The 26,700-nt window shown below is 54.5% G+C and overlaps 1 protein-coding gene and 1 pseudogene across 1 annotated transcript in view; one reads left to right on the forward strand and one right to left on the reverse strand.

Moving 5' to 3' along the window:
- The window catches only part of GRK5 (G protein-coupled receptor kinase 5), a 223,387-nt gene that overhangs the window by 80,873 nt on the left and 115,814 nt on the right, over positions 1 to 26,700 (forward strand). Inside the window, exon 2 of the mRNA XM_075533349.1 lies at positions 22,334 to 22,429. Coding sequence (XP_075389464.1) covers positions 22,334 to 22,429 — 96 coding nt within the window. The remainder of the gene's footprint in view (positions 1 to 22,333; positions 22,430 to 26,700) is intronic.
- On the reverse strand, positions 12,245 to 12,379 carry LOC142429865 (thymosin beta-10 pseudogene; annotated as a pseudogene).

Raw genomic sequence — 26,700 nt, forward strand, 5'->3', positions numbered from 1 at the left:
CTTCCACACAAGTTCAAGTTGACAACAAACTTAGCCGCCTCCTTTCTTACACATGCAGGCCTGACCGAGGGTACATGTGTACCAAAGGTGGGATTCTGAGCACTCTGAGGCTCAAGGGACCTAGAGTCCCCGTGTAATAGACAGATGCTGTCGACTCACAGGTAGACAGACTTCCTATCCTCTTGCGGAGCCTGGACAAGTGCAGGACATGGTCTAGGCCTGGCTGCCTATGACCACACCCTCCCCGTGTCTGGGCCACTCCAGGCCCTCACCTTACGGTCCCCTGCAGCACCCCCCATGTCCAGAAGGCAGGCAGGTAAGGTTCTGGGATGGGGATTCTGCCACTCAGGCTGGTTTCCTATCAGTGCCCAGCCCAGTGAGCGTGGGCCCACAGAGGACACAGGGACTGAGACACATGTGGGGCCAGGCCTTGGACGAGGCCTGTGTGGGCGCTTGAAGGGGCCACCCTGACGCAGTGGCCGGAGGGAAGGGCTAGGTGGGGAGGCTGTTTGTTCCTGAGGATCATCGTTATGCGTCCTACGCATGCACTCATGCCTGCCTGTGCGACTCATCTGTCTGTCTGCACGACTCGTCTGTCTGTTGCAGCTGGCTTTGTTGTTGGTCGTTAAGGTGCTGGGCTGAAGTCCCAGGAGTGATCCAAAGCGAGCAAAGAAGGGCTGCTTGTGGCCTCAAGAAAATCAACCTCCGCAGGTTCTTCGGGCCTCCCCTCCCGGGGTCCAGGCTACCCCACACCCCTGCCTGTGGGCTCTCAATACTGGGGGTGAGGGGGAACGGGGATCCTGCTTCTGCCCCTTCCTGGCAGTGGGTGAAGTCTCTCTGCTCCCAGGCTTCTCTCTTGTAAGCAGGGTCAGCCTTGTGGGGTGGAGGTGGGAAAGGAGAGATGCTGGCCTGTACAGAGCCTCCCTGGACAGTGGCAGCCAGGGTATCATGCTATTACTCCAGTGTTCCTAGTCTAGGACTTTCTCTAGACACATTGAGAGCTGAGATGGTGTGGTTGGTCTCTGGTGCCCCGCCCAGGAACAGGTGTGGCTAGCAAGGTGGGGACCAGACCGGTTCCACCCAGGAAATGGGTATGAGGGGCTGCGGTTCCTTGTCTCGGTCAGAGCATGGCTGTGTCCTGTAGCTGCTCCGGTCGAGTGGAACGAGGTGTCTGACCAGGAGCCCTTGTGGGACGAGGATTGAGTGCTCAGTATCTAAACAAATCCCACCCAGTGACTGTACAGGAGAAACCCTAGGCCATTCTTCTGCTTCTATAAAGATGACAACGAGGAAAGCCCTATGGCAGTCCTTTCTGCCACCTGGTGTGGCTGTGGTGCTGTGTGTGTTGGCTCAACGGCCCTCGACAGTCGGTATCTGGCTGTGGACGCGTAGGCAAGTGGGCTGAGGGAGGTCACCCGGCACTCTGCAGGGGACCTGGTGTGGAGCCTTACCCCTCTCTGCTCCCAGGGCCTCATGCTTCGGGGTCCCAGGGTGGGAAAGCTGCAGGAACCCCAGGCCCTGCCGACAGCAGGGAGAGCGAGGGTGGATGGAGATGGAGCCAAGCTCATCTCTCAGGTCCTGGGTGGACATGAGTGTGGCGTAGCAGCTCCTGGTGTGACAGACCCTGCAGGCCTACTGTGGGCCAGGCACCGGTGAGTCACTGGTCACAAAACAGACACGGTCCTGACCCCTCGGACAGGAACCCAACGATGACCCAAATCAGTGTGCTGGAGGGCCCTCGGAGGGCTGAGACCAGGGCCTGCAGGACAGTAGGGGTGTGGGGAGAGCTCACGTGGGGCAGGGGGAGGCTCAGGGAGGGGCTTAATGATGAGGGGATGGGGACTTGACCAGGCGTGGGGCCTGTGTCAGGGTGCTTGGGCGGTTCTGCTGATGCAAACAGGGGGCATATCACTTGTGTCCCCAGGGGAGAGTGAACGTTTGATGGTTCGTTTTGATCGAGCCTTTGGATGCATGTGTTTTTCTGTTTTATTCGCTTTCTTCCTGAAGCTTGCAATCTCTTTTTAAAATATTATACATATATCCTTCAAAACAGCTTTATTGTCACAGAACCCACATATCACGCAATTCAATAGTTCATTCGTATGGAGGAGAGTGGTACAATCACCACCGCAATCAATTGTAAAACGCCTTCTTTTTTCTTGTACTCATGGTTATTAGCTCCCCACTCCCTCCGCCCCACCTCCCCGTCATACCCCAAAGAAACCATGAATCCAGCTACTGTCTATAGATTTACCTGTGAAATCCTTTCATTAAAAACAAGCAGCTGGAAGTCCATGTGATGGAAGGAAAAGCATATGCTAAGGCCCTGAGGCAGGAAGGAATTTACCCTTCATGGAAGCCAGTGAAGGCCTGGATTTGGCCCCCATGCCCGCTGTTTGCCTTTGAAAGCCCGCTGGCAGCTGTCTCCATTACCATGGGAAAGGCCCTGGGCGAAGGCTTCAGCAGCCCTCTTAGCAGACCTGGAGGTCAGCTGGGGATGACACGAGGGAGCCTGGGTCAGGCGTGGGCTCGGGGAGCCTCCCGGTGAGTCAGCCCATGTGCTTGGCAGCACCAAAGCTGAGTCTGAGCTCCGCCCGGGACCTGGGGCGATATCCCTCTGCTTCTGTGCCGGTGAGGGGAACTGCTCTTCTCCAGCTTTGTTCTTGTGGCCCCCCCCAGAGCCGGTGCTCAGTCACCCCCATGCCCGGCTCTCGGCTCTGCATCCACATGGCTTGTCCAAGTCCAGTCAGGTGTCCTGCAGATGGACAGCGTGTGATGTGTAAACCCAGCCGAGAGAGGGGAGGCGTCCTCTCTGGTCACACACCCAGGCTGCTAGACCCAGTCCAGGGCACTTCACACCTCTGTGAACCCAGCTCAGGAGTTGTGCTGACTGACTCGAGAGAGGCCCACCAAGCCTGTGAGCACATGGGTGAGGTTCTGCGGAGCTGCCCCTATAGGTGCTTCCTGATGAGCTATCAGGGAGAGTGTCCCTGCCCTCGAGGGGGTACTGTGGTGTGTTCCAGGCACAGAAGGCAGCCTGGAGCGGCTGGAGCAGAGTATGTCGGGAGATGAGGCTGGAAGGGAGACAGGTGCGGTGTCCAGGTGGGCCTCAGCCTGCAGCGTCTCCCTGGTCGTGGCGAAGAGTCTGGATTTCATCCTGAGGGCGATGGGTGCCATTGGGATGTGGTTAGCTTTCATTAACCCCCAGGTAGTAACTTGGACACTGGGCTGAACATGAACCAGTTGGAACCAGTGAGATCGATTGGATGGCTGCTGTGGTTGTCCCATGAGACGGACAGTGGCCTGGACCAGAGCAGCTGCGTGGAGGAGAAGGGAGTGCCAATGCATCATGTAGAGGTAGCATCCATAGGCCTGGGTGGACGGCGGCAGGATGGGGGTGGTTGTGGTGGGGGCTGTGTCTGTGGACTGTCGCTGTGGGACAAACCACCTGAGACTTAGAAGCTTACAAAAACAAACCATTGTTAGCTCATGATTTTTGTGGGTTAGGGATTGAGTAGCTGCTTAGCTGGGTTGTCCTAGCTCAGGGTCTCTCATAAGCCATGATATTGGCTGGGCTGCAGGGATCTGAAGGCTGGACTGGGACTGGAGAATACCCTTCCAAGGTGGCTCACTCGCATGACTGGCAGCCTGATGGTGGTTGCTATTGGCAGGAGCCTTCGATTCCTACCCATAGGAGCCTCTCAGAGTATGGCAGCTGGCTTCCTCCAGAGCAAGTGACCTGAGAAGGCACAGTAACTGTGTCAGTCTGGGTAGACTAGAGAACCAAACTTGTAGACACTCATATGTGTGTAAGAAAGAGCTTTATATACAAGAGCAATTGAATTTTGAGAAAACATCCCAGCCCAGTCCAGATCAAGTCCATAAGTCTGATATTAGCCCATCTGTCCAATACCAATCTATAAAGTCCTCTTCAGACTCATGCAACACATGCAATGACTCTGAATGCAGGAGGATCACAGGCCAGTGGGTGGAAAGTCTTGTGGATCCAGTGGCATTGTAAACATCTCAGTGCTGGCAGGGGTCTCCAAGTGGCTCCTTCTGTTCCAGGGCTCTAGCATAGCTCCAGGTGTCTTTTCAACAGAAATGTCTCGTAGGGAGTGTGCATGCGTCCCGCTGCTGCCAGCGAACTATTTATCTCCTTACCGCCTCCAAATGAGGTCATCAAGCTGTGAGCTGATTGACGGGCTAAACTCCACCCCTTCACTCTCAGTAGTCTTAAACTGACAACAGATGATGTAACTGCCACAGTAATGTTCATGACCTCCTCTTGGAAACCACATTCTTCCACATCAGCCCTGCTCTGTGTGGGAGGGACTGAGGACGTGGGCTGTGGATAGCGGGAGGCAAGCGTCGCTGACGGTCCTCTGGCCGGTGCTTTCTAACCTGTGTCTGAGAGACTGTGCCGGGGCTTGAATCAGGGGAGGCCCTTAGGTTTGTGGCCTGAATTGCTGGGTGTTGAAGGTGCTGTTTATTGAGACAGGGAGGCCTGGGGGAGGACGTTCATGAGATAAAGATGGGTCGGAATCAAGTATTTCCTCTTAGACCCCCATTTGGGGAGCTTCCCCTTGACCCAGGAAACCCCTCTGTCCATGGATTCTTTGGTGGTGTATTTCCTTTGAGCTTCTCCCATAACCTCAGAGTTTGCCTAGGATCACAGCTCTCACCTTGTCTCTGCTTCCTGGACTGAGAGTTAAGAGCGGGGCTCTCCTGGGTTCCAATCCTAGCTCAGCCATGTCTTTGCTATGTGACCCCAGGCCAGGTGCTTGACCTCTCTGGGCTTGGTGCTCCATCTGCAGCCTAAACCCACTTTGCTGTGGTGAGATGCAGAGACATGGCATGGGAGCCATGAGGCAGGACCTGGCTCTCCCTGACCTCTTCCCTGCCTCAGACCCCCCAGCCTCTGTGTGCTCAGCCCCGTTGACCTCATCACATACCAAAGGCACGGTGGGGGGGTTGATGAGGAAGGGTTTCTAAAGAGTCCCTTCAGCTTCTTTTAGGAGGCGGTGCAAAAATTCTGGGAAGAGCAGAAGTAATTATTACTCAGAGGGAAATGCAAATATTTTTGTGACGATCCTATGAAAAATTGAGGCATTTTTCATGAGCAAACAGCCCTGTTTATTTCTCCAACAAAATAACCACAGTTGTGCTGTGGAGGCCAACTTACAACGGCCTGTGGCTTTTCTCCGGGGCTCTGTCCACCTCCCTTCCCCCAACTCTCACAGCTGCCTCCACCCAGAGGAAACATCACGAAGACGCAAGTGGCCAGAGCTGGGCTCTGCTGAGACAAGGGGATCACTTTCGCAGGGAAAAGTTAATTTTTGTGGCCATGCTTTCTCAACTGTGAAAAACCGGTGCCGGCACAGAAACACATGCTAAAATCCTTGTTTTACTTGGAAGGGCCGTGCGTCAGGTCAGCGGTGTCTGCTAGACGACAGGGGTCCGCTTTCTTTGCAAAGAAATGTCCTCTGGACTCCCGAGAGACAAAGGCCCCGCTGAGGAGAGTGGGTTCGAAGCACTGGGGGAGTACTGGGGCGGTGGCTGGAGAAGGACATCAAAGTGCCCTCACACCCACCCACGCTAACCTGTCCTTGTCACGAGCATTTACAGGACACACTCTCATTGCCCCTTCAAAGGGCATTCAGTTCGGATCCCCCCAAGAATCCCCACTGCCAGCTAGTGGGTTTCAACTCACAGTGGTTTTATACAGGGTGTGGGCGACAGCAGACCTTGCCAGGAGCAGACAGCCTCATCTTTCTCCCGTGGAGCAGCTGGTGGGCTTATAAAAGCAAACCACTTCCAGGCTCCCAATGGCTCCCATTGCTCTTAGGATGAAATCCAGACTTTTCATCATGACCTACGAGACCCTGCAGGCTGAGGGGCCGCGCCTGCCTCCCTCCCTCCCAGCCTCATCTCCGGATATACTCTGCTCCAGCTGCTCTGAGCTGCCTTGCATGTCTCAGACACACCCAGCTTCTCCTTTGGGGTCCCTGTCTTTGTCAAGCCTCTCCCAGAAACCCTTCTCCCCAGGGGAGGGCAAGGACATACCTTTCCATCTGACACCTTACCCTCCGCACCAGTAGGGTTGCTCTTGGTTATTACACTGATTGATAAATGAGGCCCAGAGAGGTTGGAGAAGTGGCCTGTGGTCACTCAGCTTGTGATGATAAGAGCAGGAGGTCCATCCGCCTAGCTTCCCAGGCTGTCCTAGAAGAAGGGGCACATGGTCCAATGACAGACACTGACCTGCTGAATGGAAGGTGGCACACCCTGGGGGCAACGCTGGCAGGCTCTGTAATGTTCCTTACTTGGGAGGAGGTGGTATCTGGCCATTTTCCGAGAGGACAGGGAGGCTGTGGTGTGTGGTGTGGGCCTTGTGCTTTTAGGCTCATTTGGAAACCATCTTTTGGGGTGTGGTCTTGCCCCTCTCGCCATGCTTCTGCCCACCCATCCAAGGCTCATGAAGGGTTTCCTGGATGCCAAGCACTCTTCAAGGTTCTTAGGACTCAGCGGGGAGCAAAACTAAGGTCCCTGGTCTGCTGATGCTCACATTCTAACTGGAAGGGAGAAGGAGACAGGCAATAAGCAAGAAACAGAAGGAGCAAGTCATGGAGACTGTACTCAGTGATACGTGCCCTGGAAATTCGGTGCTGAGGGAGGAGGATGGGAGAACGGAACGGGGTGGGTGGCTGGTGGGGTAGCCCAGCCAGTCTTCTGGAGAATGTGAGGTCTGTGCAAATGTTGGAGGAAGTGGATCTATTACTCAGGGGACATCTTCTCCCAAGGTGCAGGAAGAGGGTTCCAGGCAGAGGGAACAGAAAGACAGGTGTGAACTATGATCCCCCAAGCCAAATCCAACAAACTCCTGCTTTGCAAATAAAGTTTTATTGGAAGACAGCCACGCCAGTTTGTATACAGATTACCCATGACGGCTGCACTACAAGGGCAGAATTGAATAGCCGGGACAGGGCACTCTGGCCAACGCTGGTCCAGAGCAGAACTCCCAAGGCAGGAATGTGCCTGGGCTGCTTGGGGAACAGCAAGGTGAACCACGTGTCTGGAGTAGAGTGAGCGATGGGGGGAGGAGTAGGAGGGGAGGTCAGATAGCTAGCGGACCAGATCATGTAGCACCCTCTGCGTGGCTCCCCTGAGGCATCCCCCAGGATGTCCCAGGCCTTGGGACAGATCTGACATCATGCTGATGGGGAAGGGTGTGTGTGTGTGTGTGTGTGTGTGTGTGTGTGTGTGTGTGTGTGTGTGTGTGTTGGTGGCCAGGGGGGCGGGGAGCAGTGGTTGGATAGATGCCTGAACTTTTCATCAAGGGTGAGAAGACCTGGACCTGAGATGTACTCTCTGCCCCATGCCAGCTCCCTGGTCCCTGTTCTTTCATCCACAAAAGCCCTAGTGTGGGGTGGGGGTGGGGTAATTCATGGTGGTGGCATTGATGGCAGTAGGGTGCTGAATAGTGGTGGAATTGAGGATACTGGTGGTGGCTTTGGGGTGGTGGTGGTGATGGCGATGGTGATGGTGCTAATTAATAGTGGTGGTTGATGATCACATTGGTGGTGATAGGGTATGACTGTGGTGATGGCATTGGTAATGGTGATGGTTGTGCTTCTAATAGTGGTGGTATGGAAGAAAATGCTGGTCATGGTAGGGTGGTGGTGGTGACGATGGTAGTGGAGATGACTGTGGTGCTGATGGTGGTGGTGGCGGGTGTGGCGGAAATGAATGTGGCGATGCCGGACCTGGTAGTGCTGTTAGTGATCATTGTGGTTTCAGAGATGACGGTGGTGGTGACAACAGCTACAGTTAGTGAGCATCTACTCTGTGCTAAGTGTTTTGCACACAAGGCTCCAGTCCTAACACAGCAATGCAGCCTGGGCCGCACCATCTTCGACTGCAGGAACTCTGGTTGTGTCGTGGTTCTGCATTGGGCTGCTCACTGCAAGTCAGCACTTTGAAACCACTGGCTGCTCCTGGGGAGAGAGGGGGCTTTCTACTCCTACCAACAGTCACCGGCTCGGAAACTCAGGTGCGGTTCTGCTCTGTCTAGCATCGACTAGATGGCAGTGAATTTGGGGAGCATCACCAAGGCTACACAGCAGATATGTGGCAGGCTCACATAAGCACGTGGAAGTACCCACCTTCACACTGCAGAGAAGAGGCTGTGATACCGGCCGCCCGAGCCCCTGGGAAGCAGCGGCAGCCTCCCTCCAGGAGGCAGCCCAGTCTCCTCCCTCTGCCCTCAGCAGCAGGAGCTTCCTGGGCGGGAAGGTACCCAGTCTCCAGCCTCCCCCCAACCACACCAGGCTCAGTGGGCTGGGAGGAGGCGTGTCTGCCGTCCCCGTGGTGACCAGTTACCAGGCCTGGCATTGGTTTGGGTTTTCCTAATTTGAGGTTGTGGGTTCCTTCTGGTTGTAGCTGAGGCTTTTCTGCCCTGGAAACCCCAACTGTTGTGTGGCTGCGAGGCGGGCCTGGAGGTGAACCTCCCGACAGCCCACAGCCCACAGGCCCCATTCTGCCCTCCACGCCTCATACCTCCCAGACGTGCTGCCCTTAGACTGACTGCTGGGCAGGTTTCAGGCTCCTGCAGCTGAGATCGGCCACACCACACAGCTCACTGAGGCAGAAAGCAGATGCATTTTCACCCTCCACCTCCTGTCCTGCAAAGAGCAACGCCTGGCGCAGGTGGGGCAGGGGCGGGGCACCCAATGCCCACCACAGTACTTGCTGCCTCTCCTCTCCAGCAGTGAGGCGGGGCTTCCCTCTCCCCCCACCCCACACTAAGCAGTATAGCTCCCAGGTCCAGTCTGGGCCTGGAGACCCCTCCCCTCCACCTGGCTTCTGCATCTCTTTGCTTTTACTGACTCTGGGGCCGGCTGCTTTCCGGGCCCCGGGAACAGTCTTGGCTAAATCTCGCGGGGTGGCTCTGAGCTGGTTTCCAAATGCCTGGTGACCCCTGGATGTCAGAGTACAGTTGTGTTGTACTCCGCCTCCCTTCCTTGAGTGGGCTCAAAACTCCAGTCTTTGGGTTCTCAGCTGAGAGTGCTAGCTGTTTGGGCCACCAAGGGATGCAGGCGTCCTCCTCATGTCATTGCAGTAGTTCTGTAAAGAGGGTTAAGCCCAGTGTGTGGTGAAGGTGGTGGTGGGTAGCCCTGGGAAACCCTGGAAGGGGGGACTCTGTGCCCCCTTTCTCTATCTCTCCATGTCCCTCCTCAAACTTACCCCTTTCCCAGCGAGGATGGAACTGGGCACACTTCTGAGGCATCAGGGCCACAGCTCCTACTGATCCCTGTCCTAAGGGCAGCTTACTCAAGTCACCAAAGTAGAAATCCCATCTCACAGGGCCTAGTGCCTTTGGTGGGGCCTGCCATGCAGCAGAAAGCAACTTGGTCATGGAGGAACGGGGGCTGGATAGAGGTGTAGGGTGAGTGGATGCGTGAGGGGTGGGGGCTAGGGAGGAGGCAGGCTGGAGTCCCATGATTCAAGGGCGATCAGAAAGTCATTATACAGGAAGGTGCCCCAAAGTAGAGTCTGCCAAGTGCTGGGTGTTTTCAGAATGTAGGACCCACAGAGATGAGATGTGTCCCCTGCTCACTGTTGGTAAGTCCCATCCCCTCTCTCCCCACCATATCAACCCTGGGGCATTGTGTCTTTGCCCAGGATGTCCCAAACTCACCCACTGCCACCGAGTTGATTCCAATTTTTAGTGAGCCTGTAAGACAGAGCAGAACTGCTTCGTAGGGCTTCCAAAACAATCAGTCTTTACAGAGACAGACAGCCCCACCCTTCTCCTGGAGAGCTCCTGGTGAACTTCAATGGCAACCTTGTTGAATAGCTTGATGCTTAACCCACCATGACACCAGAGGTCCTTGGCTCTAACCGAATCGGTGGCTTGAAAACAGGGATTTATTCTCTCTCAGTCTGGGAATTGGCTGGCCAGCATCAAGGCGTCAGCAGGGCTGTCTCTCCCAAGAGGCTCCAGGGACAAATCCTTCCCAGCCCCGGGCCTCGACTCGTGGCAGCATCACACCAATCTCAGCTGTCTTCCCGTGACCTCTCCCTAGTGTCCCTCTGTGTCCAGTCCCCACTATCCCTTCTCTTGGAACAGTGGTTCTCAACCTTCCTCATGCCGTGACCCTTTCTTACAGTTCCTCATGTCGTGTGATCCCCCAACCATAAAATTATTTTCGTTGCTACTTCATCACTGTCATTTTGCTACTGTTATGAATCAGGTCACCCCTGTGAAAGGGTTTGACTCCCAAAGGGGTCACGACCCACAGGTTGAGAACCATTGTCTTGTAAGCTCACCAGCCATTGGACTTGAGGTTCACCTTACATTCAGGATAACCTCATTTCAAGGCCCTTAATGATTCACATCTGTCAGACCCTCATACCAAATAAGGCCACAGCTTTATTTGTTCTAGACAGACATGAATCTGAAGCACACCATGGGAGCCCTGGTGGATAGTGGTTACATGGGTAGCTGTTCACTCCAAGGTCAGCCGTCCAAAACCACCAGGTGCTCTGTGGGAGAAAGAGGGGGGTTCCTACTCCCCTAAAGAGTTAGTCTCAGACACACACAGGGGCAGTTCTACCCTGTCCTACAGAGTCTGCAGGGATCAGAGTGAATTAGATGGCAGTGAGTTTCTGTTTGGTGCAACCTGATACGAAACGCAAACCAAACTCACTGCTGTGGTGTCGATGACAACTCAGATCGACTCTACAGAACGGGGCAATTCCGTTGAGTTTCTGAGACTTTAAATCTGTCCAGGAGCAGAAAGTCTTTCTCCCTAGGAGAGGTGGGTTCAAACTGCTGACCTTTTGGCTCGCAGTCCCACACTGAACCCACCCACAGTGCCACCAGGGCTCCTTGGAACCCACTACTGGGGTCCTAAATGAAAGATCTCTTGACAAAAAGGGTTCTGCCCCCACTGTTTCTGTGCAATAGTCTCAGCCCCAGACAAGGAAACTGAGGCAGAGGGAGGTGCTTCCTCCTGGTCCCCATGAGTCAGTGGCAGGGCTGGGCACAGGGCTAGTTTCTCCTGATGTCTGTCTCCCATTCTCAGCAGTGGCCAAGTGTGCTGGGTCATGGAAAGCCCCCTGCAGGCCAAGGCCACCCCAAGTACAGATGGCTGAAGCCTTGTCACCTCTGAATAGGCTTGAGTCACTGGGGGAACACCACCCCCGATCAGGCCTGTCACCGAGGTTCTGACTTAATCAGAGCCGGATGAAAAGAGACGCTGACTCAGCAAGGTTCCCACACCCACCCGGTCAGCGTGAGGCACAGGTGCAGGGCCCAAGATGGATGTGAAAGGAAACTGAAGGAGGAGGGTGGGGGCCGGGGGTGCAGACACAGGGCTGCTCCCCCTTCACCAGGAAAATGGGGCCCTTGCTTTGTCACCGGCGGTCTGGCTCTGAGAACACCCACGGCCTCCCGTGGCGGTGCGTTCTGGAAAGCCAGTCTTGCTGGCAGCGTGGTGAGGGCTGAGGGCTGCGCTCTCATCTGTGGAAGAAAGAACTGAACCCATTCTTTGGTCCCACACTGGCTGAATGGAAACGTGACCTTCCATCCCAGTGAGTGCCGAGAGCAAGTGAGTCATTGGCCTCGGTGAGCTGCAATCTGGTAGAGCGATCATCTCACAGCCCTGCCCCCACCTCTGTGTCACAGCACACTGGGTGACCTTGGATCCCCACTGCTCGGCTTTCTGCCCGCTCCCCCTGTCCATTGCCCGCGCCGCCCCCTCCCGCCCAGGTGCATATTCTAAAGTCCCACCTGGCAGTGCACCCTGGACTCCTGACCCATGCTCCCTCTCCCGAGTGCAAGGCAGCCTTTCTCTCCAAGCTCTGTGACTCTGGGGAATCCACAAGCAGCAGCCCCCTGCAGGAGAGGGGATGAGGATGGGGATCTAGTGGCCTCACTCCTGATAACCCTGGTGGGATGGACCCCACCCCGGAAGTTTCTGCACTAGGTTTGGGAGCAGGGATTGTCCTGTTACTTCTTTCCTTTTTTTTTTTTAATGCCACGAGGTGTGTCTTATTTTCATTAATCATACAAATAATTTTCTATAGTATCCCAGGGAAGACCGGAGAATTTGGTAGTCCCTTCGGAGACCTGAAGGCCGGTGGGTTCACAGTGCAGCTTGTCACTCATGTCCATCTTGCAGGTGACTCTTCCTCCACATCAGTCTGGTGGATGATGGAGGGGACGAATCCTCCCGGATTAGGAGATTTCACTCCGCTTCCCCTGCTCCATGGTCTCTTTGGTTGGCAGGGGGTTCTTCTCCTGCGTCTCTATTGTCTTCAGCTTGGCCCTATCGAAGCTGGCAATTTCTCCCCTGTCTGCCATGTCTGCCATTTTCTTAACGCAATCCCTGGCTTCCAGACCAACTCCCGGGCGATCCCACTCTCGGCGCTGCAGCAAGAGACCGGCCCTGTTATTTCTTTACCCACTGTCCTGCCCTCTGCCTGCCCTGTGGCACCCAAACCGGTTCAGATGGTGTCCAACTCTGGCTCACCCTCGTCTGCCTTGAGGCTGACAGGGAATCTGACAGACTGGCGACTTCAAGGGGCAATGTGATTGTGGCCGGGTCTAGAGCCCAGTGCAGGCTCCTGGCCCCACACACCCTTTTGTGGAGAGGAACTCTGGGAGGGGCACTGCTCCTGGTGTCCTGGGCTGAGGGTACTGCTTGGCTTTCTTTGCTGCTTATAGATGTCCATTGTCACATGGTGTCTGTCTCCCACTCATGCCTTTGTGTGACTCTCTCCGTTGTCTGTCCCCCATTTTATGAGACACCACTGAGAAGGGGTGAACTAGGACCCGCCTAACAGCTGTATGGTCTAATTCAGTGGTTCTCAACCTGTGGGTCGTGACCCCTTTGGGGGTTGAATGGCCCTTTCACAGGGGTTTCCCAATTCATAACAGTAGCAAAATTATGTTTGGGGGTCACCACACATGAGGAACTGTATTAAAGGGTCACGGCATTAGGAAGGTTGAGAACTACTGGTTTAACTGATGCCACTGAGAGAGAGACCCGGTTCCCCCAAACAAGGTCCCTTTCACAGCTCAGGGTTAGGGCTTCAACACATCTCCTGGGGGCAGGGGAGACACAATTTCAACCACAGCACCATGATATGCGGCCTGGAGAGGAAAGGTGGGCTGGCCAATCAGGATCGTTCTCTGGGACTGTGGAAGGTGGATACTGAGCTGGGCGGAGGAGTCTTGAAAACTGAGGGGCCTTCGCAGACACTTGGGTTCTTGTGCTAAGAAGTGCCCAGCCTAGCATGGTGGGTGGAGAGGCAGGCGACCAGAGGGTGGCAGCCAGAGCAGGCAGCCCAGTTCTGGGTTCTCCACAGCCTTCTCTTTCCACTGGCCCAGGTGTGTTGCTGCAGCTCCTTAGACCCTGGGAGGGCCTTGGGATCCTGGCCACAATCCTCTCTTCACGAACCAGCTTGCTTGAGGCTTGTCCTGCAAACCCTGCATAGAACGGCACTCACCAGCATTGCCCTGGGTTTGAGTTGGGATAGCATGCCCCGTGGGGAAGCAGGCTGCCAGGTGCCTCCTCAAGACCCGTAGAGCTGTGGGACATTCCTCTCTCCAGAAAAGACCCTTTCTCTGGGATCGTGGGAACCCTCAAAACCAAACTCACTCATCCCGACTCACAGGGTCCCTATCCAGGGTTTCCAAAACTGTCCATCTTGGTGGGAGCAGCCAGCCTCATCTGTCTCCCACAGAGCAGTGGTGGGTTTGAGCCACTGACTGCAGTTAGTAACCCAAGTCACCGCAAGGCATCCTAAGTGAAGAGTGACTTTGAAATCAGAACACAGTGAAAAGCCATGTAGAGTGGACGGTGTGTGCCCAGTGACTCCCATGCCCAGTGTTGTAGAGAGCCAGGTGACCTCCAGTCAGGAAGGGACAGAGATGGATCCCAGGGCTGTCTCACTGCTGATGGCTCCTCTCATGCATCTCCTGGGGCTTCCTGGCAATGCCTCCCACCGCTCAGCTCCCATGTCTGTCTGCACGTGGCTGTGAGGCTGTCAGTCAGGCAGGGCCCCAGTTTTTGCCCAAGCCAGACCCTAGGGTCTCCAGACTCAAACTGAGAGGAAGGTAGACAGTTAGCTTGTCTTCGTCTCTGTGCATGTCACCAGATCCTGAGAAGGCGTTCTGTGGAGCTGTCCGTTCCAACATACCGGGACCCCACATGGCTGAGCCGAACTGCTTGGTAGGACTTCCTAGACCTCAGTAGAGCCACTAGGTGGGTTAGAACCGCCAGCCTTTCGGCTGGCAGCCAGGTGCTTCACCACACACCGCCGGGGCTCTTTGGGCAGCTAACCACAAGGTCCGCAGCAGTCCGAAACCACCTGCCACTCCTGTGGAGAAAGGGGAGTCTTTCCACTCTTGTAAAGAATGACAGTGTTGGAAACCGACTGGGGCAGTTCCACCCTGTTCTGTACGGTATTTGTGCACCAGACTCGACTCCATGGCAGGGAGCTTGAACTGTGTCTTTTAGAAGTACAACCAAACAAGACTGCTCCCTGCCATCGAGCTGTTTCCGACTCAGAGCAGCCCTGTAGGACAGGGTAGAACTGCCTCTGTGTGCTTTCAAAATGAATTCTTTCCTGAAGCAGGAAGCCTGGTCTTTCTCCCGAGGAGCGAATGCGGTTAGCAGCCCAGCATGCAACCACCCTGCCACCAAGTCACCCTTTTGGAAGTAGGCAGAACAGGAGTGCCAGGTCAGAGGAATTCTGGGAAAGAAGGGCCCCTCTGTCCCCATGGCAAGCCCCGATGGAGGACTGTCTCTCCCTTTGGGGCGGGGGGTGGTTTGCCTCTCGGGGAGGACTTGTTCAGGCGGGATGTTGCCCCACCCACAGCTTGACTCACAGGTTTGGGGTTTGCCAGGGCTAGCATTTTAAACGACTTCCTGTCAGGAACCCCAGATTTAAGAAAGAAGGTCTTGGGGAAACAGACATAGAGGCTCCCTCGGTTTCCTCCAAGGAGCCATCCTCTGATCAATTACACATTCGTCTCTAGAGGAAGTAGGTAGACATCAGATTAAGTGTGAGACCAAATGGTTCAGGTGACACACACACACACACACACACACACACACACACGGCCTGGGCAATCTGGTGCTTAGGTTCTTGTCTTTCTGGGCCTCTGCTTCCCCATCTGTATAAGGGGGTCGGTAATCGGACCTGCTTCTCAGGGCTAGTGTGAGGACTATACATGTGGAGATGGGTGAACAGTGTGAATTGCACCCTGGTCCCAGGAGTATGAGGAATCAAATCCACGTCAGGTGGGCAAGAGGTCTGGGGTCAGTTATTTTACACAGGTCAGGGGCCACTGCTCTGGAAGAGGGCATAAGAAGCCCCAGGGTCCAAGGAGGTCTCCAGGTGGGGCACAGAGTATGTGCCCATGCATTAATCCAGATTTTGCAGTTGGAGCCCCCTTCACTGTGCTGCATATGAAAGGCCTGGAGATTCCCTTCTATGACCAGATGATAGCTCTGTCATGCCCGAGGTGGCCCTGAGCTGAATGAACTCGACGGCTGAGGGTTGGGTTTTGGTTTCGGGGTTGAGGAGCACAGCACATCAACCCTCCGAGCATCGAGGTGCCCCTGCAAGTGTCCTTTGGGAGATGGGGCTTTGCTTGTGCCAGGTTGGTCACGGGTCTCTAGGAGGCTGGAGGCTGCTCCTCACCCAACCTCCTCTTCATTTACCTCACCCCCACCCCCCCGCCTGCTCCGCATCGGGGGTCAAGCTGCCATTGGCAGTCCCTCCTGGAGCTCAGCTCCCTACTACCCCCACCTGTCTCCTCTGATTCCAAAGCGTAAACTTCTCCACAGAAGCAGGCAGAATAACCCGATTGACAGCTGATAAACCCTTCCCTGCCTTGGCAGCCTCTCCTCTGGTGGCAGTCCTTGCGGGGTGGGGGTGGGAGTGAGGGGGGCTGGTGTTTTTCCCTGAGGGGCCGCAGGGGCAGAAGGAGCACCATTAGCTTTCTCAACCCCATCATGCACATGCACGCTCAGCCGGTGCTTAAGAAATGGTAGTGACGTTATTATGACTGTTTCCCCATTCCTGACTCCATTCCCTGCTAGGATGTGGCCTCCTGCCTGAGAGCCCCACCCTTCTCAGCAGGTCACCCCGCCTTATCGTACTTCCCCAGCCCCTTGGCAGGGTAGGTGCCTGCCTACAACTAAGGAGAAAGCAGAAGTGAATGGGGTGGAATTTGATAAGCAAATTCCTTCCTGCCTTCAGGCCAGCCCTCCTAAGGCAGAGGGCATGCATGGGGGCGTCACGTGCATGTCCCTGGAGTGCGCTTCCTCCAGGGTTGGGTGGCCCACCTATCCATGCAGGGGAAAGGATCGGCCATTTGGTGCTCTGTGACCAGCGCTCCCTTCAGTCTTGGCCTCTGTAGCTGGCAGGGCCGTCCCTCCTAAAGCAGTCGCCCTGGCCACTGGCCCGCTGCTATGTGCAGGGGTTGAGCAGGGTGTCCAAGGAGGCAAGGGGTGGCTCCTCATTGCTAACCAGAGGGTGTAAGGTAAGAGGTGGGCAGTCAGCCAGGAAGCCCGTAGTATATGAAGCTCACTAGAGGGGAGTACCTGCAAGTGGGGAAGTTGGGAGGTGGGGGACATAAAGCCCACCTATTGGTGAGCAGTTCATCCATTGGCCCTATTCATTCCTCTCTGTGAGCTTCAGGTGCCTCATCGGCACAATGGGGCTGAAAAGTCACCTGGCACCACCGTACCCATTGCCTTCAAGGGATTGTGAGTCATGGCACCCAGTGCCGAGTAGAGCTGCTGCTTATCGGGTGCTTGGCTGGGATCTTCGTAGAAGCCGGGTGCCTGTCTTTCACAGTACCACAGGTGGGCGGAATCCCCAGCTTTCAGCTTGGTGGTGAGCGCAAACCCTTCGCACTGGCCAGGGGCCGAGCAAGAGCACTGTAAGGAGGACAGTGGGCAGCACCAGCCTCCTGCCATTTCTCCCTCTGGTCACTCCTCGGCGGGACAAACGCTCTCCGTGAACCAGGCATTGTGCTAGTTGTTGGGGAAAGAGATGGCTGCCCTACCTTCCCTCTGGAAGGCCAGACCCCCAGGGGTTCTGTCTTCCAGTCCATTCTAGAGGGACTTCCAGTGGGAGGAGACATTGGCACAAGCTTGAGCCTGGGGGTGCAGCAGAGAGGACAGGCAAACTGTTCCTGGAGAGAGAACTCTGTCTGTAGGGTGTTTGGGGGCTAAGAAGGGCTACCACGGGTCTTTCTGTTCAGCAGGTACTGTGGGGCCTAGAGGTACTTGGGGAAGAACTGACCTCGGGGTGGGGGGTGGGGGGAGGTCCACAGAGCAGCAGGCGGGCCAGGTCAAGGCAGGGCCAGTGGTGGACATCGGTAGGGACCTCACTGAGGCCGAATGGGCCGGTGAAAGTGGACTGGGGAAGGGGCACGTGCATCTGTTGGGTTGGGGTTTCCTGCACTGACCCTGGTGGAGGAAGCAGAGAAGGGCTTTCTTCAGAGACAAGTGGCTGGGGCACCTCACGGTGACAGGTGCAGGCTGAGACCACAGTGTGCGGGAGAGACTTCTGGAAAAGCAGGCTGAGGTTGTGGACAATGACCCAGAGGGGGAGAAGATGGGGGGACTGCAGAGAAGGGCCTGGAACCTGACTGAGGATGATGGGTGGAGTCTGGGTCCTGGGCAGGGCATAGTGGGGCTCAGGGCAGCTGGGGCCACAGGGCCAGGGCACAGGGAGTTCCTACTCTGGTGTGGCAGGGCCCTCAGGATACTGAGAAACAATCAAGTCTGACTGAAACAATAAACAGTATCAACACTTCAGCCCTCAAGTATGCTGCCCAGCAGTCCACAGCACACTGAGGGCCAAGGGTTTGTCTGCAAGCAGTGACCTTGCTGAGGCCGGTGTTGTTGCTCGTTAGGCCAGAATCCCTGCCGGCCTGTCTGAGCCCTCGAGATTCTGAGGTGAAAGATGGGACTCTGAGGAGCAGGGAGCCACATGTGGATGCGGAGACTCCAGCAGGGGAGGGACACCCTGCTGACAGTCTTCCCCCTTCCTCCCCACTGTTATTGGAACTCCGGAGGTCAGAATAGGGGGAAAGCAGCCCCAGCTGGGGGCCAGGAGGGCTGTGCCCACCCCACTCTGGCAGCCTCCAGAGGCTGTGTGGTGCCCCCTCTCAAAGTCTACCTTCACTGTTCGGGGAACACCCCGCCATTGCCACCTCAGTCACCTCACGCCTGAGCTCCCCCAGCCCCGCAGGTCTCTGGAACATGTTGGTCAGAACGGCCAGGGAATGCGCCGCAGTACTTAGCACCCTGCTCACAGTTGCGATGGCCAAACCCTTCTGCGAGCGCCCTGGACGCAGAGCATCTGCTGCCGGGCCCCCTCCTGGAGCGGAAGTCCCGAGGGCACAGACCATGCCCACTCCATAACCCTGCAACCCCAGCGCGGAGTTTGGTAGAGGCTCAGTCCATATTGGTTGAAAGGATGAAGCTGGTGAATTCTGTAGTTTGATGGATATGCTCATCTAGAGAAGTGTGTGTGTGTGTGTGTGTGTGTGTGCACGTGCGCCCGCACATGTGCGAGCACCACCTGAAGAGCCCTTTAAGGGAGCACATTCCTGGGTTCTGCTCACTGAGCCTGTGGCCCAGTGAGTTCCGGGGGACGCCTGGGGATCTGTGTTGTCCAGAGGCCTCAGCCAGCCAGGTCTGAGGACGGACTGGTGGGAGGGTGGTGGGCGGGGAGGGCAAAGGATGTGGAAGTCCTTTCAAGGCTGTGTAGCCCCAGATGGAGGTCTCGGACTTGGTTTCCCTGCAGCCTTAGGCTGACTCTTCGCGGGGCCACATACAAACCCCTAGGGGGCCAGCGGGTCATGTGAATGAGGACCCCAGCTAGGTGGGACAGGGCCTCTCTGGAGACCACATGTCCTGTCCTGGGTCAGCTGCTGCCCAGCTCTGGCCTGTTCTCGCCATGTGAGAGAAGTCAGTGCATGGGTTTGTATGTGAAACCTGGTGTTTAAATGTTGGCAGCTGGCTCGGTGAACAGGAAACAAACAAGGCATGTGAGGGTCAAACAGAATGGCTGCAGGCCTGGCTCTGGGCAGCAGCTTTTTGGGGAGTGCTGCAGGCCTGGGTGTGTGCCGTCGCCTCCTGCATCTGTCACAGGGTGCTGCCGTCACCGCTCCCTTGGATCCTTTGAGAAGTTCCAACTTGGAGTACACTTAAATGGGGGTGCTGCAGCCCCACGGAGGTGGGGGTGGGGGCCAAAGAGCCCAGGGCCTGCTCTCTGAGTTCAGGGTCTTGCTTCTGTCATGTAGGAGCCAAGTGGCCTTAGAGGACTTGCTACCCTGTCCCACACCTCGGTTTTCTCGTCTCTGGGTGGGCACAGGGTGAGGACTGCAGGGGAGGGTGTGTGTGGGGCTTGGCTCAGGGCAGCTTATGGTGTGTGTGAGTTGTGATTTGTGGTATGGTGTATAATGTGTCATGTGCGGGTCGTATGTAGGATATGTGTGATAGGCAATGGGGTGTGTGATACGTTGTGGGGTGCATGTGGAGTGGTTGCAGGGAGTGTGTGTGTGCTGACTCCAGCTGGAGGAGGTGCAGGGGTGGTGTCGGCAGGCCACCAGCTGATGAGTTATGCAACCTCTAAGCCTGTTCTTTCATCTGTGACATGGGCCCAAGAGTCCCTCTGGACATTCAACAAGAGGCTCTTCAAACAGTGGCTGCTCAGTGGTGGTGCCCAACACACATTCACCCCCACCCCCTGGAGCATGTGGCCTTTGCCACCTGTGGAGACCTGAGAGGGGGGAGCTGGGGCTGCTTTGCTGGGGTTGAAGATGGGACATGTGGAGAACAGAGAAACGGACACTGGTGACCTGCCCCTGCCCAACAGCTCCCTCTTCTACTTCCTGGCCCTCAGGAGGGGGGCCTGGTCCCATCATAAGGTGACAGCATCCTGCTCCTCCTGAAGCCACTTGGCACAAAGTGTTTTCAGGTCCAAGGCCAAATGCGGGTGATAATCCAGTGGCATGCTAGATTCTGCGAGTGTACACCTGTGCTCTGGCATCTGTCCGAAACAGGCCCTCCGAGAACCTGGAAGTTGTGAGGGTGGAGAAGAAGGGTTGTCTGAGAAAAGTGGAAATTGAAGTCCCAACATTTGGCCTCCAGTTGGAGAAGCAGACAGGAAACAACAGGGAAAATGAGAGAGGAAGTGGTAAGGGCTCCACAATCCACTTGCTCAATGATTTGTTCTATAAGGCTTCCCAAGCCCCAAGGGAATGCCTTCCTTTCTCCGTGCTGCTGTGGCAAAGCTGTCCATGAGCTGGCCTGAAAGAGCAGACGTGTCCTTGCTCATCGATGGGGCGGGGCGGGGTGTTAACCAGGATCTTGACTGTGAAGACTGCCCTTGTTGGTAGCGTTCCTTGACTTGTAGATGGTTCTGTGTGTGTGTCCATTCTGCTATTTATAACTCTGAAGTGATAAGATCTATAATTCACTCTACACCATTATACCTTAACTACATTATAAGTTGTACTCTGGAAGGTGATTTTTATCACTTCGGATCGCATGATGCAAACTAATGACATCGCATCCACATACCACAGACCACAAACCGGTTGTCACTGTCCTTCTGCCAAGACGGGTCTGCTTGTTCTTTTGACAGTCCATGAACTTGCGGTGTTTTCCACCAGCACCATCATTCAAAGGCATCAGTTCTTCTTCAGTCTTCCTTCCTTATCCATTGTCCAACTCTCACATGCATATGAGGCGATAAAAAATACCATCGCTGGGGTCAGACCCACCTTAGTCCTCGAAGTGACTTCCTGGCTCCTCAGCAATTTCATGAGATCCTGGGCAGCAGATTTGCTTAATGAAGCACATCATCTGATCTTTTGACTGCTGCTTCCATGAGTATTGATTGTGGACCCACGCATGACAAACTCCTTGACAACTTCAGACTTTTCTGTTTATCATGATCTTACCTGTTGGTCCAGTTGTGAGGATTTTGGTTTTCGTTCCATTGAGTTGTAATCCACATTGAAGGCTGAATCCTTGCTCTTCCTCAGCAAGTGGTTCAAGTCCTTTCACTTTCAGCAAGCAAGGTTGTGTCGTCGGTATATCTCAGTGTTAATGAGCCGTTTTCCAATCCTGATGCTGCGGTCTGCTTCATATCATCCAGCTTCGCTGAGCATGTGCTCAGCGAATGAGGATGATGAATGAGGACGATGAAAGGAAACAATCCTGGCACACACCTTTCCTGATTTTAAACCACGTGGTATTTATTCCCTTGTTCTGTTCGAATCGCTGCCTCTCAGTCCTTGTGCAGGTCCGGCCTGAGCACAGTGAAGTGTCTGGCATTCTCGTTCTTCTCAGTGTGACCCACAGTGGCTCGTGATTCACACAGACCAGTGCCTTTGCATCACCTATAAAACATAAACCATTATTTGCCTGGTATTTCCTGCTTTGAGTCAAGCTCCAACTGGCCCTGTCTTCTTCTGAATCGGGCTTGAATTTCTGGCAGCTCCCTGTCAATGTACGGCTGCACCGTCGTTGAACGACCTTTGGCAGCATTTTACTGGCATGTGATATTCCCCATGTAGTTCAACCATATCTGCAACGGGACAAAATGAGAAGGGAAGTGGTGAGGAGTCCACAAGTATAGGGGTTGGGATTCCAGCACACACTTCGGGAGGTTATTATCCAATCAATTCCAGGAAACAGTGAATAAGAAAAGGCTAGTTTCTAGTCTGGTCTGCAAGACCAGATCCCAGGCACTACGAGGGTCTGGGGAGGAGCAACTTCAAGGATCCTGGTGTGGTTGTGGTACAGGCAGGGAGGGCTCGAACCTGCTGTCTCTGGGAAGGAGTCCATGTTGGATGGTGGCCTGGGACAGGGAGAGAGAGAGAGAGAGAGAGAGATGGGAGCTGGGTCTCCTTGGCTTGACCAAAGACCTTACTGCAGCTGCTGGGGTGGATTGCCCAATGAGTAAAGTAGGCACAAAGTAACCAACTCATTATCCACAGTGAACAAATCCCCCTGAGATTCAGTTTGGGAAAGACTTTGATCCTGTAGGAAGGTGATTTGGGGTTTGGAGAACAGAGGACAGCCATACCTAGGAAGAGAGTCTTAGATGTGCTGGGAAAAGGGAGAAATTGTTCACTGTAGTTTAGTAAGTTGGCACCAGTCAGCCCATGTTTTCTTACCTCACTGAGTCACCTGACGCTGCCTAGCTGGCAGTGGGCTCAGTAGAATGGGGTGCCGACTCTAGAACCTTGGCCACCACTAACCTCTTTCCCTCATCTCTGCAGGGGGTGGAGGAAAGCGCAAAGGCAAAAGCAAAAAGTGGAAGGAGATCCTGAAGTTCCCGCACATCAGCCAGTGTGAAGATCTCCGAAGGACCATAGGTGAGTCCCCTGCCCCTTGAGGGGCACAAGGAGCCTGGGAACCGCCAAACCATCCATACAATGAGTTGAATTATCAGTCAACCAAGTAAAAAAAGAAAGTGAAGGGAAAATACATGTGGATTAAGTCTCTGATGAATTCCCTCTAACCATGGACCAGGGAGGTGAGCAGCCACTAGCATGCACCGTACACTGGAAAGGGGATCATTGCAGATGCAGTTAGGTTAAAATTTAGCACTGAATCTCTCTTCTGATCCATATAAAATTTTTATTCTAGTTTTTAATATTTTCTGCTTTCTTTTTGACTGAGGTTTTAAAAATATGTTTTACCTTGTTATTGTTTTTAGTTTTTTTTCTTGCTAGTTTCAAAAAAATGTTTTTCTATATGAAATCCAGGATAGGTAAACCTATAGAGACAGTAACTGGATTAATGGTTCCTTTGGGTGTAGCAGGAAAGGTTGGGGGGAAATGGGGATAAATAAGGATGAGTACAAGGATGAAGAAAATGTTCTTAAAACGGTGGTGATGATTGTACAACTCTTCTTGCTGCGATTGAACAATTGAATTGTCTGATATATAAATTATATGCCAATAAAACTGATAGAAACCAACCAACAAAGAACCAAATCACCTGATTCTGTAGATTCCAGGAGGGAGTACCCCGACATCTAATTGACAGTGGTAAAACCAACGTTCTTCAAATGCTGGGTGTGCACGAGGCAGAATGAGTTCTTCTCGGTAAGCCTTTGAGGCAGGTGCGGTTATTTCCTGCACCTTCCCCATGGGACCCGGAGGTGCAGAGCACTCTGTGACTTTGGTGTGTGGGTTTGTGCTCCAGGGGGCCAGGCCCGATCCAGAGACGCTGTCCATGCTCCTTCTTGGAGGGCGACTTTGCACTAAGGCACATGCCATAAGCGGCGGCTTTAGGAAACAGAAATCCATTCTCACAGGTTAGGAGGTGCTGCGGCAGAATCCAGGGGGCCAGCTGTGGAGGAAGGCTTTCTTTCTCTGTTGGCTCCAGGGGGGGGGGGGTCCTTTTCATCCTCCACTCCTTGAGTCAAAGAGTTTCTCAGCCAAGGTACCCCAGGCCCACAGGACGCCCCACTCCTGGCTCTTCTTTCCCTGTGGTAGTAGGTTCCTCTGATCTCTGCCAGCTTGTTTAATCTCTTTCATATCTGTCTCATTAACATAACTGCCACAAATGCTGCCTCATTCAAATCATAGGTATTAGGGCCCTGGCGGGCTGGGTTGGGCTACCATCGCCAAGGTTAGCAGTTCCAAGCTACCGGCCACTCCTTGGGAGACAGATGGGGCTTTCTACTCCCATTAAGAGCTTCAACGGGGAAACTCACAGGGACAGCCTTTCCTGTCCCATAGGGTAACAAGGAGTCAGCATCCATCCATTGGCAGTGAGTTCGGACATCAGATCACAAAATGAGGGATAACCACACGATATTGAGAATTATGGTCTAGTCAAAGTGGCCTACATTTTTGGAAAACACAGTTCAATGTCTAAATGTCTAAGCCCTTCCATGGGTGGGCGAGCTCCAAGTTCCTGGAGCTGAGCAGTGGGCTGTGTTAGGCACTCCTTGCTCTGGTGGGTCACTGACGCTCCCCGAGGGTCACCCGTGTTGGGCATGACCAGCCCTCTCTGTCCAGCACCTACAGAGCCAAGCACTACCACGAAGCACCCTCATCTCTTGAGGAAAACACACAGCCCAATATCCAAGTGGCTCTGCCCTTAGTCCCATTCGGGACACATGACAATGATGAGCCAGGGTGACTGGGCAAGTGGCAGGTGCTCTGCGGAGAGGACATGACCATTCCATGTCATTGACACACTAGACACATGCTAGGATCATCAGACCAAGGGAGGCCTGCACACAGGACACTCTGTTACGCAGCACTCCCCAGCCCCTCTGCTCTTGGGACTTCTGCCCGGGCTTTGTAGGGAGCTGCCTGTGCCTGCCGTGGAATGTGAAGCCACCACGCTTTCCGTAAGCCTTCTCCCCAGGGCCTGCACCCTGCTTCCTGGTTTCCTAGACTAGATGGCACTTCAGTGCCACTCCCCAGCTTGCTCAGACCTCGATCCCTGTGTCACTCAGTCCATCCAGTGGTTGCCTGGTCTTCGCTGTGATGGCGGTGACTATATTGGGTTTATGGGGGAGGAAGTGCCTACTAAGTTGGTGTTGGTGAAAGGAGAGGAAGCTGCTTGCCCTGCCCCCGCATCCCATGTGAGCAGGTGAAGAACAGTCAGGTGCTAGAGGAGGAGGAGGAGCCCCTCCAGACCATGCTGCCCCCTTTAGACTCAGGTATGGTGTCCCCGTGATGTTCTTGGGCCCAGAACAGAGCTGGCCCAAGGGATCAAGGCCTCTGAGACTAGAACACCTCCAGCTCTGTGTTCGGCGACCCGTTGCTTCATGCTGCTGAGCGGCAGTTTCCTCCTCTGCAGTTCGTAGACCATTCCTCCTGGCTGCTGGAGGCCCACTCCCCCCAGCAGTGTGAGACCCACTCACTCCCCAAGCTCCCTAGCTAGGATTCTCCAGTCGTCACTATCTTGCCTCATTGCCCCCGTGTTGGGAGCTTGGGTGCTTGTGTTTATCCTGGATGGCCGACTTTTCCCCTCAGGCACATCAGGGCAGGGTGAGCCATAAGGGGCTGACTTCCCCCCTGGTGTCAGCCATGCTAATTCAGGGGCCAGCTCGTCCATCCGCATCCTCAGGAGCTCCAGATACTGCCAGACTGACACGCTGACCAGCTCACCTGCGCCTTTCTCTTGTGTTGCCTTGACTACTGGTGGGTTGAGAATCTCTTCCGTATTTACCAACCACAGGTTATTCTTTTTGTTCAACCAACGTCTAGTTTACCTAGTTAAGCATACATAGTAATCAATTCTGTCTTAAGACAATGCCACAAATTATAGGAAAAGTAATGCATAGGGAACTAAAGTGTTTGTTGGGAGTTCTAGGATACGTAGAAGGTGTTCAGAAAGTGAAGGCGGTGTGATTCATTAGGAGACTGTGGTTGTAGTTCAGATACAACCTCATGGGTCCGGATCCAGAGGGTAATTACAGGAACAGATGGGGAAGGACTGGGAGAACCAATGAGGTTCCTAGAATGGAAGGACTGACCCTCGGTCAGGATGAGTTAGACCAGACCATGGAATGCCAGAGAAACAGGCAGATCTGTCTTGAAGGGAGTCAGCAGAATGCTACTGAGATGGGAGGATGGGGAGACCTCACCTTGCTCACTGTGGACATGTCATCAGGAAGAGCTGGTCCCTGGAGAGAAACGGCATGCTTCATAACCCAGAGGGTCATAGATAAAGAGACTTCAGGACGTGCACTGACACAGTGACCACAAGAGTGGGCTGAAGCATAGCAACGACAGCGAGGCTGGTGGAGGATCAGGCAGTGTGCCATCCTGTTGCACTGCACACAAGGTCGCCACGATCGGAGCTGACTCCAGGGGCACCGACCAACAGGAACGCAGAGTTAGGTTATGTTGTAATGACCAACAGCACCAAGATCTCTGAGGCTTTCTATTACAAAGTGTTTATTTCTTGAAGTCTCTTATGGGCAGCTTTCCAGAAGCCACAGCCCTTTGGACAATAGCAGTGACTCCGGAGGTGGGGGCTGTGATCCCGTGGCCAGCAGCACTGGACCTCCTTATGCATCACAGTGGGAAGATAACAGTGGAGGGTCTTGCACAGGAATGGCATGCACCTTCTCCCTGGACCAAGATGTGTCTGTAGCTCTCTCCCACTGCCCCGAAAAGTCACGTGGCCCCACATAGAGGCAGAGGGTGAGGAATGGCAGAAAGGCAAGGAGACCCTATTGCAGTGAGCACTGGTCATCTCCTCCCACCCAGCCTGTGTGGTCTCAGCCTAACTGTCTAATCAGGCATGGGGAGCCAGCACAGGGTTAGGGCTCAGGGGGAGGGATGGAGGTGAGAATTTTAAACAGGGGTGTGTGATTAGAGTCATTGATCTGGAAAGGACTAAGGCTTGACAATGGACTTTGGGGTTCACTCCTCCACAGGCCAGATTACACTGGGCAGAAGGAGCAGTGAAGAGTGGGGACCTGAGGAGCAGTGAGGACTGGGGGGCATGAAGAGTACAGATTGATTTGAAAACCAGACTTAAAGGACCCTGTGCAGCAGAGTGGAAGAGGAGTGAGCGACCAGTGTGTTAAAAATCCTAGGAGGGGAAAGAGGGACCTCGGGGTTACCTGTCAGAGAAAGGCGGGAGGACTCGGGGTTTGGTAGGCCACTGT

Source organism: Tenrec ecaudatus, chromosome 16, assembly GCF_050624435.1.
Source record: "Tenrec ecaudatus isolate mTenEca1 chromosome 16, mTenEca1.hap1, whole genome shotgun sequence".
Lineage (NCBI taxonomy): Eukaryota > Metazoa > Chordata > Mammalia > Afrosoricida > Tenrecidae > Tenrec > Tenrec ecaudatus.